The sequence below is a fragment of the Lepidochelys olivacea genome, assembly GCF_965140295.1.
Source record: "Lepidochelys olivacea isolate rLepOli2 genome assembly, chromosome: 7".
Lineage (NCBI taxonomy): Eukaryota > Metazoa > Chordata > Testudines > Cheloniidae > Lepidochelys > Lepidochelys olivacea.
The window spans coordinates 93,976,718-93,990,963 of record NC_140417.1 but is presented as its reverse complement, the minus strand read 5'-3'; the positions used below and the strand labels follow the sequence as shown (position 1 = coordinate 93,990,963).

The 14,246-nt window shown below is 41.2% G+C and overlaps 1 protein-coding gene across 2 annotated transcripts in view; it reads left to right on the top strand.

Moving 5' to 3' along the window:
• The window catches only part of CEP55 (centrosomal protein 55), a 35,967-nt gene that overhangs the window by 8,543 nt on the left and 13,178 nt on the right, over positions 1 to 14,246 (top strand). For both annotated transcript variants that reach the window (XM_084633813.1, XM_084633814.1), the window contains exons 4-5: positions 10,142 to 10,207; positions 12,932 to 13,073. In XM_084633813.1, the coding sequence (XP_084489939.1) occupies positions 10,142 to 10,207; positions 12,932 to 13,073 (208 nt within the window). The remainder of the gene's footprint in view (positions 1 to 10,141; positions 10,208 to 12,931; positions 13,074 to 14,246) is intronic.

Genomic DNA, 14,246 nt, shown 5'->3' with positions numbered 1-14,246 from the left:
GGGGGAGAAAGTGGGTTTTGGGGGCTGAGAGCATGTCAGCATGCTGTCTTGTAAGTTGAGACAGCAGCAGACACCCCCCCACCCCCCACACAAGCATTCCACACTAATGGTTGCTGTCTCGGAGCAGATAAGCAGCTGACTGTCAGAAATGGAGCTTTCAAAGGGCATAGCTGCATTCCTGCAGCAATTCAAAAACAATGACAAGAGTGGCCACTTGACTTAAGGGGATTATGGGACATTTCCGGAGGCTGATCAGAGTGCAGTAATGCAACCCCTCATTCACACTGACACTTGGGTGTTTCAGCCAAGACGCAGCAAGTGTTAATCTTCTTGCCGAGGTGGAGTACCAGGAGCACTCTAGCCGTGGAGTCAGAGCGCTCTACGTGCCTTGCCAGTGTGGATGGGTAGTGAGCTAGGGCGACCAGGGATGCTTTAATGTGCTCTAACTCGCAAGTGTAGCCAAGCTCTGAATTCTTGTTTTCAAGCCTTACTTCATGTATTAATACTTAACATTTATTTCTTTTCTTCCCAACTTTAGCCATATTCCCTTCACAAACCAACAAAACTGATCCCTCAATTCCAGTAAAACAGTGTGCTTCTGGGTCCCTGGGGGACTTCTTAAAGGTACCCCCTTCCCCAGGTCAGAGTTATGGTGACACAGCAGTCGTCTCTCTCATGGATTTGGGAGATTTAACTCTTGTCTCCACCTTGAAGAGTGGAATTTTTGTGTTAATGTATCCACATTCAGTTTGAAAATGGTATCCGGGTTGTGATTAATGCTCTGTATTAGGCCTGGTAATTACCTTTGAAAATCTTATGCTGTTGCCTGATTTAGGGTGTTTAATATTAATTTGGATAATATGGGTTTTAGGCTCACCAATTTGTTTGATCAGAAAAGTTCTTGTCCCAAATCAGGTTCCACAGAATTTACAAAGGGCCTTCGGGTGTATGACAGGAAGCTCACTCTGAGACAGATATAGCCTTAAAGACTTTTTTTATTAAAATAAATGAAGTAGTAATTAAATGGTAAAATAGTCAGTTACAATTGTATTACTGCTATTTAAAAGATACATATGGTATTATGGTAATATATGCTACAAAGCTTCAGTTAATATACTCACACCCTTCCTTGATAACCTTGTGGTGAGAGACACAGGACCAGCCTCGCCTCTAACGGTTCAGGTTTCTCAATTTTTGAGTGAGAGGTTGTCACGGTTCCTCCCCCACTCTGAACTCTAGGGTACAGATGTGGGGACCTGCATGAAAAACCTCCTAAGCTTATCTTTACCAGCTTAGGTCAAAACTTCCCCAAGGTACAAAATATTACCCCCGTTGTCCTTGGACTGGCCGCTACCACCACCAAACTAATACTGGTTACTGGGGAAGAGCTGTTTGGACGCGTCCTTCCCCCCAAAATACTTCCCAAAACCTTGCACCCCACTTCCTGGACAAGGTTTGGTAAAAAGCCTCACCAATTTGCCTAGGTGACTACAGACCCAGACCCTTGGATCTTAAGAACAATGAACAATCCTCCCAACACTTGCACCCCCCCCTTTCCTGGGAAATGTTGGATAAAAAGCCTCACCAATTTGCATAGGTGACCACAGACCCAAACCCTTGGATCTGAGAACAATGGAAAAGCATTCAGTGTTTTACAAGAAGACTTTTAATAAAAAATAGAAGTAAATAGAAATAAAGAAATCCCCCCTGTAAAATCAGGATGGTAGATATCTTACAGGGTAATTAGATTAAAAAACATAGAGAACCCCTCTAGACAAAACCTTAAGTTACAAAAAAGATACACAGACAGACATAGTTATTCTATTCAGCACAATTCTTTTCTCAGCCATTTAAAGAAATCATAATCTAACACATACCTAGCTAGATTACTTACTAAAAGTTCTAAGACTCCATTCCTGTTCTGTCCCTGGCCAAGACGACTACAGACAGACACAGACCCTTTGTTTCTCTCCCTCCTCCCAGCTTTTGAAAGTATCTTGTCTCCTCATTGGTCATTTTGGTCAGGTGCCAGCGAGGTTACCTTTAGCTTCTTAACCCTTTACAGGTGAGAGGAGCTTTCCCCTGGCCAGGAGGGATTTCAAAGGGGTTTACCCTTCCCTTTATATTTATGACAGAGGTGCAGCGCTTAGAAAAAGCTAGAGCTAAGAGCTATCAAAGCTAACTTAGTTTACTTAATTAACTTAAATCTATAATTAAAACCTAATAAACACAACTAAGAACAAAAGCTTAGGGAAACCAAGTTTAGCCTAGTCCCCCTGGAATTTAGAAAGTTTAAGAAAAACAAGTACAGCCTACTAATAGTAGTCATTGTCATAAGTAGATTTCTTTAGCAAGGTGGGTCACCTCTTTTATAGGGCACAAGTGGCTGAAATTCTTCCTCCTATGCCCAAACTTCATTCCTCACCCATAAAAATGTTAGGGTACACTTACTCCATAGGCTAGTATGTACATACATTTTAATGGCATTAGATCATTCACACGTTGTTTTTGTTCTCCGGTTCTCCTTGTGGTGTACCTGTTAAGTTTGTGGGTACAGACTTGGAAATCCCCTATGCCATTTTACCATTATCTGTCTGTCTAGGTGAAAGGTCTCAGACGTGTGTGGGTGTTAACTTGCTATCTGGGTCAAAGGTCCCAGATGTAGATATGCTAACTTTGCCTTAGCTCAACATACAGAATGTGGCCTGTAGGTCCCTTGCATTACAGCCAAACTTACTTTAATACAAATCTATAAACCTATTACACACATACGTACAAGCAAACGGGTTACTCCTATAGGCTACAATGCTAAGGGCCAGTTCTTTCTCCTTCCCTTTAGAGTTGTGGATAGCAGGATGCAAGGGTGAGTTGCTTATTACTTTTAGAATGGTTAATAACTATAGTGTGTTCAGATACAAGGAGACTGCCTGCTTTTATAAAGGCATTTGTTTCCATTTCTGTTAGTTCTGCACTTTCTGAAAAGCATGGATACAAAGTAAGAGGGGTGCACGTACACTCAGTTGGCAAAACTTAGCTATAAACATTGTCAGCGTGCTCTTTCTGAGTCTTGGTGGGAATGGGGATAGAAAGACACCCCCCTCCCCCACTCTTGTTCAATAGATGGCACTGATCACCCTATATTTGCATGGTTTTAGCTGAATAACTTCTAGTAACTTGGCTTGTGCCAGATCCTTAAGAAAGAAAAGACAAATATGAATCCCAACTCTTTATTTCAAAGAAGGAAGCTTTGTTCTGAATAATACACTATCATAAATATCCTGTCTTTCTGATGCAGTACCACTCTGAATTTGCCCCTGAACTTAGTGTGGGCTCCCTAATATTATAAAGCAACATTTCTTAAGCAGGCTGGAGGAAAAGCATTCTACCAGGGCAAGAAAAATCCAGGTTAACTGAACAAAAAGTCAGTTCAGAATAGCCTAAAAATTCAATAACCATTCTAGTAATCTCTTGTCTTCCAAATTTAGTGATGGTATCAAAATCATGTTTCTGAACAGTCTGAAGTCCATAATTAATACCTTGAGTTAGGTCAGTTGGAAATATTCTCAGAAGCTAGTCATGCTGTTACTAGATCTCATTTGATATGTCTGTCAGAGCATGCTATAGAGCACAGGTTAACCGATAAATGTTTGGAATCTTTCCACTGTTTCCCAAGAGAACAGTGCAGTTTCCCTGCCTCTGGGTCACTCACTTGTGGTCCACAAAGCCCCACTCTTTACCCCCATCCTATTTAACCTCCACATGAAGTTATTGGTGGAGGGAAATGTATGTCTACACTGCAGTGTAAGCCTGAGCCCAGGCTTGAGAATAAACCACCCTTCAGTTCTAGACACACACCTCTCTGGCTTGGGCCTAAGGTCCTAGGACACTGCAGGGCTGGAGGGTTTGAGCCCCAGTCAAGCCGGGACCCAGGGTTAGAGCCCTGTTGCTTTGCAATTTAGACGCAGCCCCCCACCTTGGGTTCTTGGAGTTCATTAGAAGTATCCCACAATCCCAGGGGCCAACTTCCTTTGACCTCTCTATCCTAAGAATCTCCAGTCGACTCCAGGGAAACAGAAGCCGCTCCCCTTGGTTTGGTGCAGCAGCTGAGTGAGTCAGTGTTTAACCTTCCCATTGTCTTCTGAACACCAAGCTGCAAAGTCACCATCAGAGAGCCTTCTGTGTTTGCAGTGGAGACTGAACACAAGTCCTTTGCAAAGCATGCTGCTTCATGATCACAGGAGCACAGTAGGATTTTGGTAAATCTCTGGTGTGAAACCAGCAAAACAGTGGACTTTAAAATACCAGTGGTGACCACACATACCAACAAATAGCGAAGAAGCTGGCAAAGTTGCAAATTTACCAGACCGGAGACCAGTGCAGGGAGTGGACTAAGCAGCTCACAATGGAGTATTGGAAAACCAGGAACCAGAACCACACCTTGAGCAACTCGCCAACATCATGCCCAATTCATGATGGGTTTGAGTGGGTGCTGGGCACTGTGCTGACCACCGAGCCAATGGTGGTGCATGATGACCTGGTCAACCAGGATGGTGCCCTGCCGGCCCCAGAATCCAGCATGGGGACAGATGGGGGGCAGCAGCAGGTGTCAAGTGAGGACAGTGAAGTGACTCTCTTGCTGAAACCGATCCCAGAGGAGGCTTTGAGCTGCAACAGCGTATCCTGGGATCATACTCAGAGAAGCTGTTTGATTCCTCCTTCTTCTCCTCCCCTCCCTCTCCCCCCGGAGAAACAGCCTGCTATGGAAGCCTGTATCAGACACAGAAGGGACAGAAGATGCTCCTGAGCCTGGTAAGTTTCTGGTTCCATTTTAATGTTTAATACGGTAATGGGAGAGTTTTCTGTTCTATGAACCAATGCAAAAACTATTGGAAGCCCCAGTTAATAACATCTGACTGCTAAGGGCAGGTAATATGCCACCAGCAGCTGGGCTTCCCCACCTCCCACCATCATCCTATTGAATTCCCTCATGGATTCTGACGCAATCCTGGGTGCTGATAGCTGCACAGGTTTCCTGATGCAGGAACTCCAGATAGGTAGTCGTATTGCGGGGAAGGATGTATTTTACAGGGCCATCTCAGTAGCTGACCTGCCCATTCCACTCATATAGTGACTGAACAGCACATCAATGGTGGAATGCTTTGCTTGCATACAGGTTTCCCATCAGCAGCTTGGAATAACCTCTCCCTTTGCCAGTTGGGCACCACAAAACCTGTTACGTCCTCCAAAATGTGGAGGGTTGGAAATGATAGCAAAAGCTTTTGTAGCATGGCCATTGATGGCACCTTTTGTCTCTCTCCCCTCTCCACACCCCAGGAGTTCTGCAATTTTTTTAGAAAACAAAAAACAGCTTTGGATTTTTAATTTACCATTGTCTCTCTGCTTTTCACTGAGATTAACCAGGCTGTGTCCATGGGAGCTCTGTGGTCTGGCATATCTCTCTATCAATATACTGAAGTTTCAGTTTGAAAAAGTAGCATTTTATGTCCTTGAAATTCTACAAGGATTTTTTCTGTGCTCCTGCACTGAACTATTTGAGACAGTAACCCTCTGTGTCTTGTGCTTTTCCAGGCCCCCTGACATCTACTGGCTTCAGTACTTCTACAGCTCACCAACACTGGAGCAGAAGTCTGGGCCAGTGTAACTACACAGATCATTCCAAGAGGAAGCATTTCTGTGATGAACTGATGGTTGAAGTTCTGGACAGAGCCGCGAAGCAGGTCCAGTACTAAAGGCAGAGAGTCTTGAGGAAAGGCTCACACTTGCTGCACAGCTTGAGAGCAGGGCATCAGTGAAGGAGCAGGCACTTGCTTCACAGTTCCAGGAACAGCAGCTAGGAGAGGAGGACAGAGCTCAGCAGAAAGAACTGTTTGAGCTGCAGATATCACTAATGGCTGCAAGAGAACAGACTCCTACTGAATCACCCACATCACAGCCTCAGTCCCTTGCGTGCTATCTTGTGATGCAATCCAGAAACAGCTTGAAAAACTACATGGCTGGGTGGCCCATACAGTTGGGCCTCATGAGTAGCTGGACTGGGCAACTTTGCCCCATGCAGCCCTCCAGATTGATCCCCTATACTGGATACCTCCACTCCTTGGCACCAAGCATGCAGCAAACAGGAATAGAAGGGAAAGGACAACCGGGGGGCAGGGGACATGCTATGGTAGGGGGTTTCTGTCTTATACATAGCTTTTCTCTTTGATCTTGTTCAAGCACTTTTTTGTGTGAGAGACTGGTGTCTTAGTGTGGTAATGGCAGCTGGCCTGCTTGGCAATGGGTTAACATTGTACTTTTCTAATACTTATTCATAAATCTTTTTATTTTATCAAAAAAGTTTTTATCACTGCATCACTTTATACAGTGTGTATTTAAAATAATACAGGTAAATATGGGATAATTAAGCATTTGTATGCAAACACTATTCCTCAATACAATTGTCTACATCAATCCATACTGTGAATTGATCCTCCCACCCTCATTTGACAAGTGTCCCTGTCATTCATAAGTACATTGCAAGGCAATCACCTCCCACCCACACACAATCAATGAGCCCCATCCACACCCAAGCACATTCATAAAGGTACTGTTCTCCTCCTTCCACTGGACCTTTGCCCTCTTCAAGGAGCACAAATACATAAACCTCAAACCATGGGCACGTGAGTCCCATCAGTGGCCCCAGCGCAGTGCGGAAACCCCATTCTCTCAAAGCCAGCAATTACTTCAGGAATATATTTTATGCCTGCCACCTTGGCTTAAACCATATGCTTGATTGCCTTAGAAACCTCTGCTGTTGCTTTACAACCTGTAGCAGTCTGGGGTAGCCAGCTTCCAGGCAGTTATGGTAAGTCGCTTCTGGACTAATTGCTGCCGTCATTCATATCTTTACACTGGAGGTTTAGGGCGAGCTGCTCACAAAGCTCCAGAAATGTAGCTTTCTTCATGTGAAAGTTCTGGACCCATTGCTGGTCATCCCAGGTATGCATGACTGTGATCCCATCAGTCTGTGCTTGTGGCCCTACTCCAGAAGCACCAGCCTACATCGGAGGTGTCAGCGGCTGTATTGACGGTCATGAGAAGCATCAGCCAGTTCAAGTCTACCATGTCTGTGGTGTTGTCGTCCTCCATGATAAGCTCTGTCAGATGCCTTTTGTGGATCAGAAAACACCACCAAAATGTCCATCAGCGTCTCTCAGAAGCTCTGCCTGTTTCCTGACACTGGAGTGAAAGCCAAACAAGAGGAGTTTTCAAAAGGTCTCCCCTCCACATTGCTGGCTCTGGTAGCTGGGAGTGCACAGACCAAAATGACTGCTGGGCAGGATGTGTTGGCAGGCTGCTCAAGCTTTCTGTAATGTGCAGAGTGGACAGTCAAGTTTTCCTGCATTAAACCATGGTCAAAGGCCTAGAGTGGCCATGTCTTGGGAGGGTGCTTGGGAGTCAGATATGATTGGTTTGACTCGGGTTTGCTTGCTGCAGTGTGGACACCAGAGCCCCAGGTTTGAGCCCAGGAGAGAAAATTCTTAACATAGGGTTAACAATCAGTGTAGATGCTTAAACCTTGGATTCTCTAACCCAGCATCTGCTGACTTGAGTCTCACTAACCCTGGGCTCACATTGCAGTGCAGACATACCCACCATGTTCTCAGGTGCCAGCAAGACACTGACTGTGCCCAGGTCTCATTTGCTTCCAGAGTAAAAATACCACTGGCAGCTGTTCCTGGGCCTAACTGAGATCAGCTCCTGGATGAAAAGTAACTAGCTTAATCTGATTCAGAGCAAGATAGGTGGGAAGAAAAATAGTATTTTGAATACTAATCATTATCTTAGCATGACAGTCTATTGAGGAAACCTGCCCTTCCCTAGCACAGTTCATAGTTTTGGGATCTTTATGGACTCCTCACTGAACACTTGGCCACTGCTTCCATAAATGCAGCTTTCAATCCACAGCTGGCCAGTAGCTTGTACATAACCTGGCTACAGACCTATATCTTCATGCCTTCTAGTCTGGGCTGCTGCAATTTAATACTCTTAGGGGTAAGTACACAGCCTGAATGCTTTTGGTTAGATGCAGCAGCCTGTTTCCTTTCTTCTGGAGAACGTGACAATGGATCCAAATATCTCTGGTTTCAGTGTTAAATTCTAGTTAGCGTTTCTGCAACAAAATGGGAAGGATAGAAAGAAGGTGGTGACATTTTCTGGCTGCCTGCAGGGAAGATACTATTTTTCAATTGGTCTTGTTTAAAGAATTCATACTACAAATAAGCACAGCATAAATCTTCAATGGAAATAACTAGCTATAGACTTTGTCTCTGTAAAGAGCTATCCTATTTAATAACAAACCTGACCTGCTGAGGATGGTAAATCCAAAGTAAACATCAGTTGGAGAGCTAGGACAAAGAATCTTTGTGGTCCACAAAACAACCAGTTTTTAGTGTCTTTAAAGCTGTACCAGAGCCCCAAGAATTATTCTGTTGCTAATCTGTGCTAGCTTTCCTGCATAGCCACAGCTGAGAGACAGATTTAGCTGTCAGTTATCAGAAGGATTCCTACTTACATAATCTTAAACATAAAGTATGTGGGGGCAGATAAGAGTGGAATAATACCCCACCCATTAGATGACGTTTCCTGTCAGTAATCGTAAAACGGTATCCTACATGTTCTTGGCTGGTTATTCTGAATGGAAACGGACTACCACAGAAGCAATTGTTGCCAAAACATGGGATTGTTTTATCTGTGGAGCAGGCTGATTACCAAAATAACTTTGTATGAATAGAAGTAGTCTTCTTTCAAATTGTCATTAATAAATGAAGTGCAAAAAAGGTAAACTTAGACTTTTTGATTGGATGTCTTCACAAGCTTGAAAATGTATATTGTAATGCCTCTTACAAATGCTAGGTGGCGTAAGAGTAGCATGTATAACATTGGACACAAGCGTTTCCTAATTTTTTCCTAGACATCATAGATACTGAGTTCTAATATTTATGGAAACGAGAAGTTTTTAATCAAAATACATCTGTAACAAGTATTCAGGATTTAAAGTTTATGCTTCATGTATACAGAATAGCTTATAAAAGTTCTAATACTTTCATTCAAACTCTCACATTCCATAGCTGCAGAATTTGTCTCAAAATGTATTTTGTTGCAGAAATGTGCTGCAGAATCTAGAGGTAGACTTTTCAAAGACACAAATGGGATTTAGGTGTCCTCACATTTTGCTCTGACAATCTCCCCTGTACCTTTTTAAAAAAAAAAGCTTCTAGCACACATGAATTGGACAGTTCTTCAAAATATGAACAGTGTAAACTAATGCAGTGATGCCTATAAACTCTGAAACTTCTGCTGGTTATTATAGTTGGGTCTTAGCCCTGAAACTCTCAGACACTTTAAAAGTCAATGCTATTTGACAACTGAACATTTTTACAGAAACACCTAGCTAATTATGTCCATCCTCCCTTGCCTTCCATCTCATTCCCACAATCCCATACTGGCTCTTGTGCCTTCCAATGTGTTTTAAAAGCCACTACATAGCTATTGAAACCTCAACCTTCCCCCAACAGATCGGTATTATAAGTAAAAGTCTGCAAGATATTGACAACTTTACAGCAGAGCAAAATTCAACTTAACAACAAGAAACACTTTACTGACTTATTGACTTCCATATTAAACTTAAACCCTCAATTTTCTTAACTTACCAGAAGCTACAGCACAATACAGCAGTGCCACAGAAACAAAGATTGGATGTCTTTCTAAAATATGTACTAGCTCAACCAGAAGTTATGGGCTTGAGGAAGGAACTGAAGCAAAATTCTATGGCCTGCATTTTGTAGGAGACCAGACTAGATAATGGTCTGTTCTGGTCTTAAAATCTGTGAAACTAATATTCCACCACAGAAATTAGATCCATTTGCAGCCAAATACAAGAAGGTGAATCAAAATGTATGATACTTGGAACAACTTGTGGTGATATGAGGATGCCCAAAGAAATACTCTTGATATCAGAATTACATGTGTTTTGGTTTTTAACTCTGACGGTAAGCGCTTCTTTCTTACAAGACTATAAGATTAGTTGAGAATACACTTTTCTAGAGGAAATACAGATGAACGCATTCTTCTTTGTCTGCAGAAAGCTGTAATGAACTGCATGGCGTCACCAAGTAATCTTAATGAAGTTGAAAAACAATTGAAAGATGTAAGTTTCCTTATTAACATTCTAAATGTATATATTCATTCACTATTGTAAGTGTCTCCCATGCATGACAATGTAAACAATACATAGCATACTTGAAAGGGAAATTGAAAGACCTATTTCTATCTGAAAATATCAAACCCACAGTTGTTAAAAAATAACCCTTAAGGCTATTATGACTGCAAGGCATAAGAACAGTGTGCTATTTTTCCAGTTTTACTTTGTGCCTTTGACAACATTATGTGTATAGTCAGTTTCACTAGTTTTGTGGTGCAATTATATTTCAGGTTTCCTGTACTGTTAGGATGCCACTGCTCACATGTGTTCTTTCCAGGCCTCATCAGTGGGTACTTGCCTATAAGAGCCGCACCAAAGCTGAAAACAAAGAGGCAGTAGGCCACCAGGAGCACAAAGGAAAAAACAGGGAGCCTGAGCACATTTAGTGTTGATTTCAGGCCTGCCCAAAATACATCAATAGGAGAGCAGAACAAACCCTTACAAAATTTCTCTTTCTTTAAATAAAGAAATCCAGGCATATAAGAGCACCCATCAGAAAATAGCTCTGAGCACATTTAAAAAAAAATCAAGTTATAAGTGATCCTTTATGAAGGAACTAAGAAAATCATTGCCTTCTCACAATGCAAAGACAAACTTGCTTGAAATTCATAGGACGGGTCCTTCTGACGGGTCCTTGGAAACATTCCAGTCTGGAATGTTGCACGTTATGAAGGGTGGTGAGGAGTGGAAGCACTTTAAATAAGAGTCAAAACCTAGTATTTGAAAGTGTTCTTTTGTTCAGAGATGGTTAGGGCAGCAAAAACCCATTAACCAAGACCACATTGCTTATGTTGTCCCTAAGTTTGAGTACTGGGTTAAAAGCAAGAAATTGGCTCTGCTACTGGCTCATATGGTCTTAGGCAAATTTATTTAATCTGTTGGGTTTTTTTCACTCCCTCCTCATGAATAAAATGGAGGTAAGTTTGTACCCTTCTCACCCCCCCCCCCCCCCAAAAGCACTGTGCTATTGCTACTTTCTAAAACAGTAAAATAGGTGTAGTACCATGTCTGTTATGACTTCATTTGGCACTTCCAAACTATACTGGAGTTAAAACATTTGGCCTTTCCCAGGATGTCTTATCTGAGATCTTAGAGTCAGTAGTGGTGCACACACCCTTTTAACTATTTTTACAATCTTTACATATTGAAATAAAGTCATGCACACATTAAACTTCACCTTTTAACATTTAATATGCATTGATATGAACTGCACTATAAAATAAGCAACACTTGGCTGATCTTGACAGGGAAACTCATCTGTACTGGCTATAGCAGTTTACCTTAGCTAGCTTAATCTTGGAAGATTACATCATCTATTTAAATTCGTTTGGAGAATTTTGTATATAGGTATCTTTTACAATATTGCCAACAAGCAGCTGATTGATACAAGCTTAGGACCTAGACAACTGAGTTGTATTAACAGACCCTTCTAAACATTATATTAGTTAAATTCTGTGATCTCCCACCTTCATGCAGCCAGTTATTTGTGCTCCCCACTGCCGTGCTGGAGCCTCCACATTTATCTAACAAATACAATATGCAGAATTTTAAAATATTGTGCGCATTTTTTTAGCAGAATTTTTAATTTTTTGGCACAGAAGTCCCTCAGGAGTATTCCATAGAAAACTTTGGTCTAAGTATTGGCAAACCAGCTTCTATGGGAGATACTTATGCAAGTGGAGAAAATGTTCTTTATGGCATGGGAGATGTACAAGTAGGGAAACTTGCATCCTGTAGTTTCAGTACTCTTGTTCTTCATCCTATATTGCAATATTTACAGTACAGACTTTTCACTTAAAGAAATTAGTAAATGGGAGATGTTGCATATCAATATTTAGTGCATCAAAAAGCAAATACAATTTTCATTAAATCCGTATTGTTAAATCTATGGGAGAGAGGTGACACCTTGAAGATTGGAGATGTTGATATATATGGATGATTTGATGTGATCTGATAACATGAAATGTTTGGGGATCTCAATTTACATTATGGAAATAAAACTACTCTTTCCATAGTTAAATCTGTGAGTAGCCTTCTGCTGTTAGCAAGAGTTTTGAAATATGCTCAGCTTTTAATTTACTACTAATTTTTCATTTGTATCCTCCTCCACAAGGAAAATACTTCCTGAATGTTTGGGGACTGATTAGACAAGGTGCATTTTATATATTACCGCCTGAAAAATCCAGAGTTCTCCTTTTTGCAAACTTTTTTTTTATTAAGTGGAACATTGTTTCAAAAACTACTTGATAAACTTCAGCTTTGGTTTATTCTGTTCTCAGAGACCATTATTTAAATCAGTCTTTCAAAAAAGTATTAGTTAATCATTCTTAAATTAAGTCCATTTTAAATTAACTCCTTAGTCCCTGGTTTTAAGCAGCCTTTTCTACTCCAAGAGACAAACTAATTTGTACTAGCAGTACAGATGTATATAAATTCAAACGGTGGAAAACTATAACGTTAAGATCTTCAACAAACTCTGAACCTTTTCCATATGACAGACAGCAGAGATGTAAATATCAAATTGAAATTACTCAATGCAAAAAAGTTTCTAGATCTTGCAGAATAGAAATTAACCAGCTTTCTTTGGCTGTATTTTTGAGTAGTGGAAAGAAAATGGGATGGTAATGTTCTAAAAATGTGACTAATACTGTTTTTTCCCCATGCATGAAGGCTCTGGAGAAAAACCAGCAGTGGCTGGTATATGACCAGCAGCGAGAGGCATATGTCATGGGACTGTTGGCAAGGATCTTTGAACTTGAGCAGCAGTCAGAAACAGTTAACCAACAACAGGCAAGAGAGGCCACTGCAGAAGGTATTAATTTAAACTTTCCTTCAGAAGTGGACAAAAATCATGAGTTTTATTATTGTTTGTGGTGTTGCTATAGCAGTGTTGGTCGCAGAATATGAGAGAAACAACATGGGTGAAGGAATATCTTTTATTGGACCAACTTCTGTTGGTGAAAGAGACAAGATTCAAGCGCCACAGAGCTCTTATTCTTACCAGACCTGAAGAAGAGCCCTATTGCGCTTGAAATCTTTCTTTCACCAACAGAACTGGGTCCAATAAAAGATTTCACCTCCCCCGCCTTGTCTCTTGAGTTATATTATGACATTTGATAGAATAAGTCAGAATTAAAACAAAAGAAAATCCCTAATTTAATGATAGAATTTAAGCATTTCCTAATCAGTTCAGTACCTTCATGCGGAAAGATGAGGAAAAAGATTGTACTTGCCAGACTTACAAGAGTTCATTGCTATCTAGCTACACTCAAAACTGAATCCTCCAAATTTCTTGCTATTCATATCTGCTACAATGTGTGCCAAGAAAACACTTTTATTGTTCAAGGGTAAACTTGCCATAAAAAGTCAGCAATCAGACTTCTAGGTGGACTTTTTCTTGACGTTAACTTGATATCCTTTTTGTTTGCACAAATAGTACTCTTTTAAGCAAACATCATTATGCCACCCATCCTGCACTTTACACTCCTAACCAGTGTTGAGAATTCATTAAAGAGTCATTGCTTAGGTATGGATTTATTTTTCCAAAATACACATTGTAAAAGATGATTCATAGGAAGTGTTTGCAGATCTAAGAACTAACAATTTTTACAGCACAAAAAAAATTCTGTAAAATGGTGTTGACCATCCCCCATTCACTGGCAGTTGCACGATCTGGACCTCTAAAAAATCTAGGGCAGACTATGCCTCAAACTAAAATCTTGGTTTGCGCCCATGTACCAGATGCTTGATGATTGGTGACACCGAATCATATGCCACTTCTGCTAGCACCCAAGTCAGACACTTTTGACCTAATCTGTCACAGGAATGAAACTGTGCCAAACAGCTAGCCCACTGAATGGATTTTTTTTGCCTGTGTGGTGTATTTAGAATCTGCAGGGGTGCAGCAAGTTCCTAGAGCTTGTTGCAAAGAAAACACTAAAACTATGAATCCAGTTTAACTGTTGTACTGCTTTCTCCAACTTTG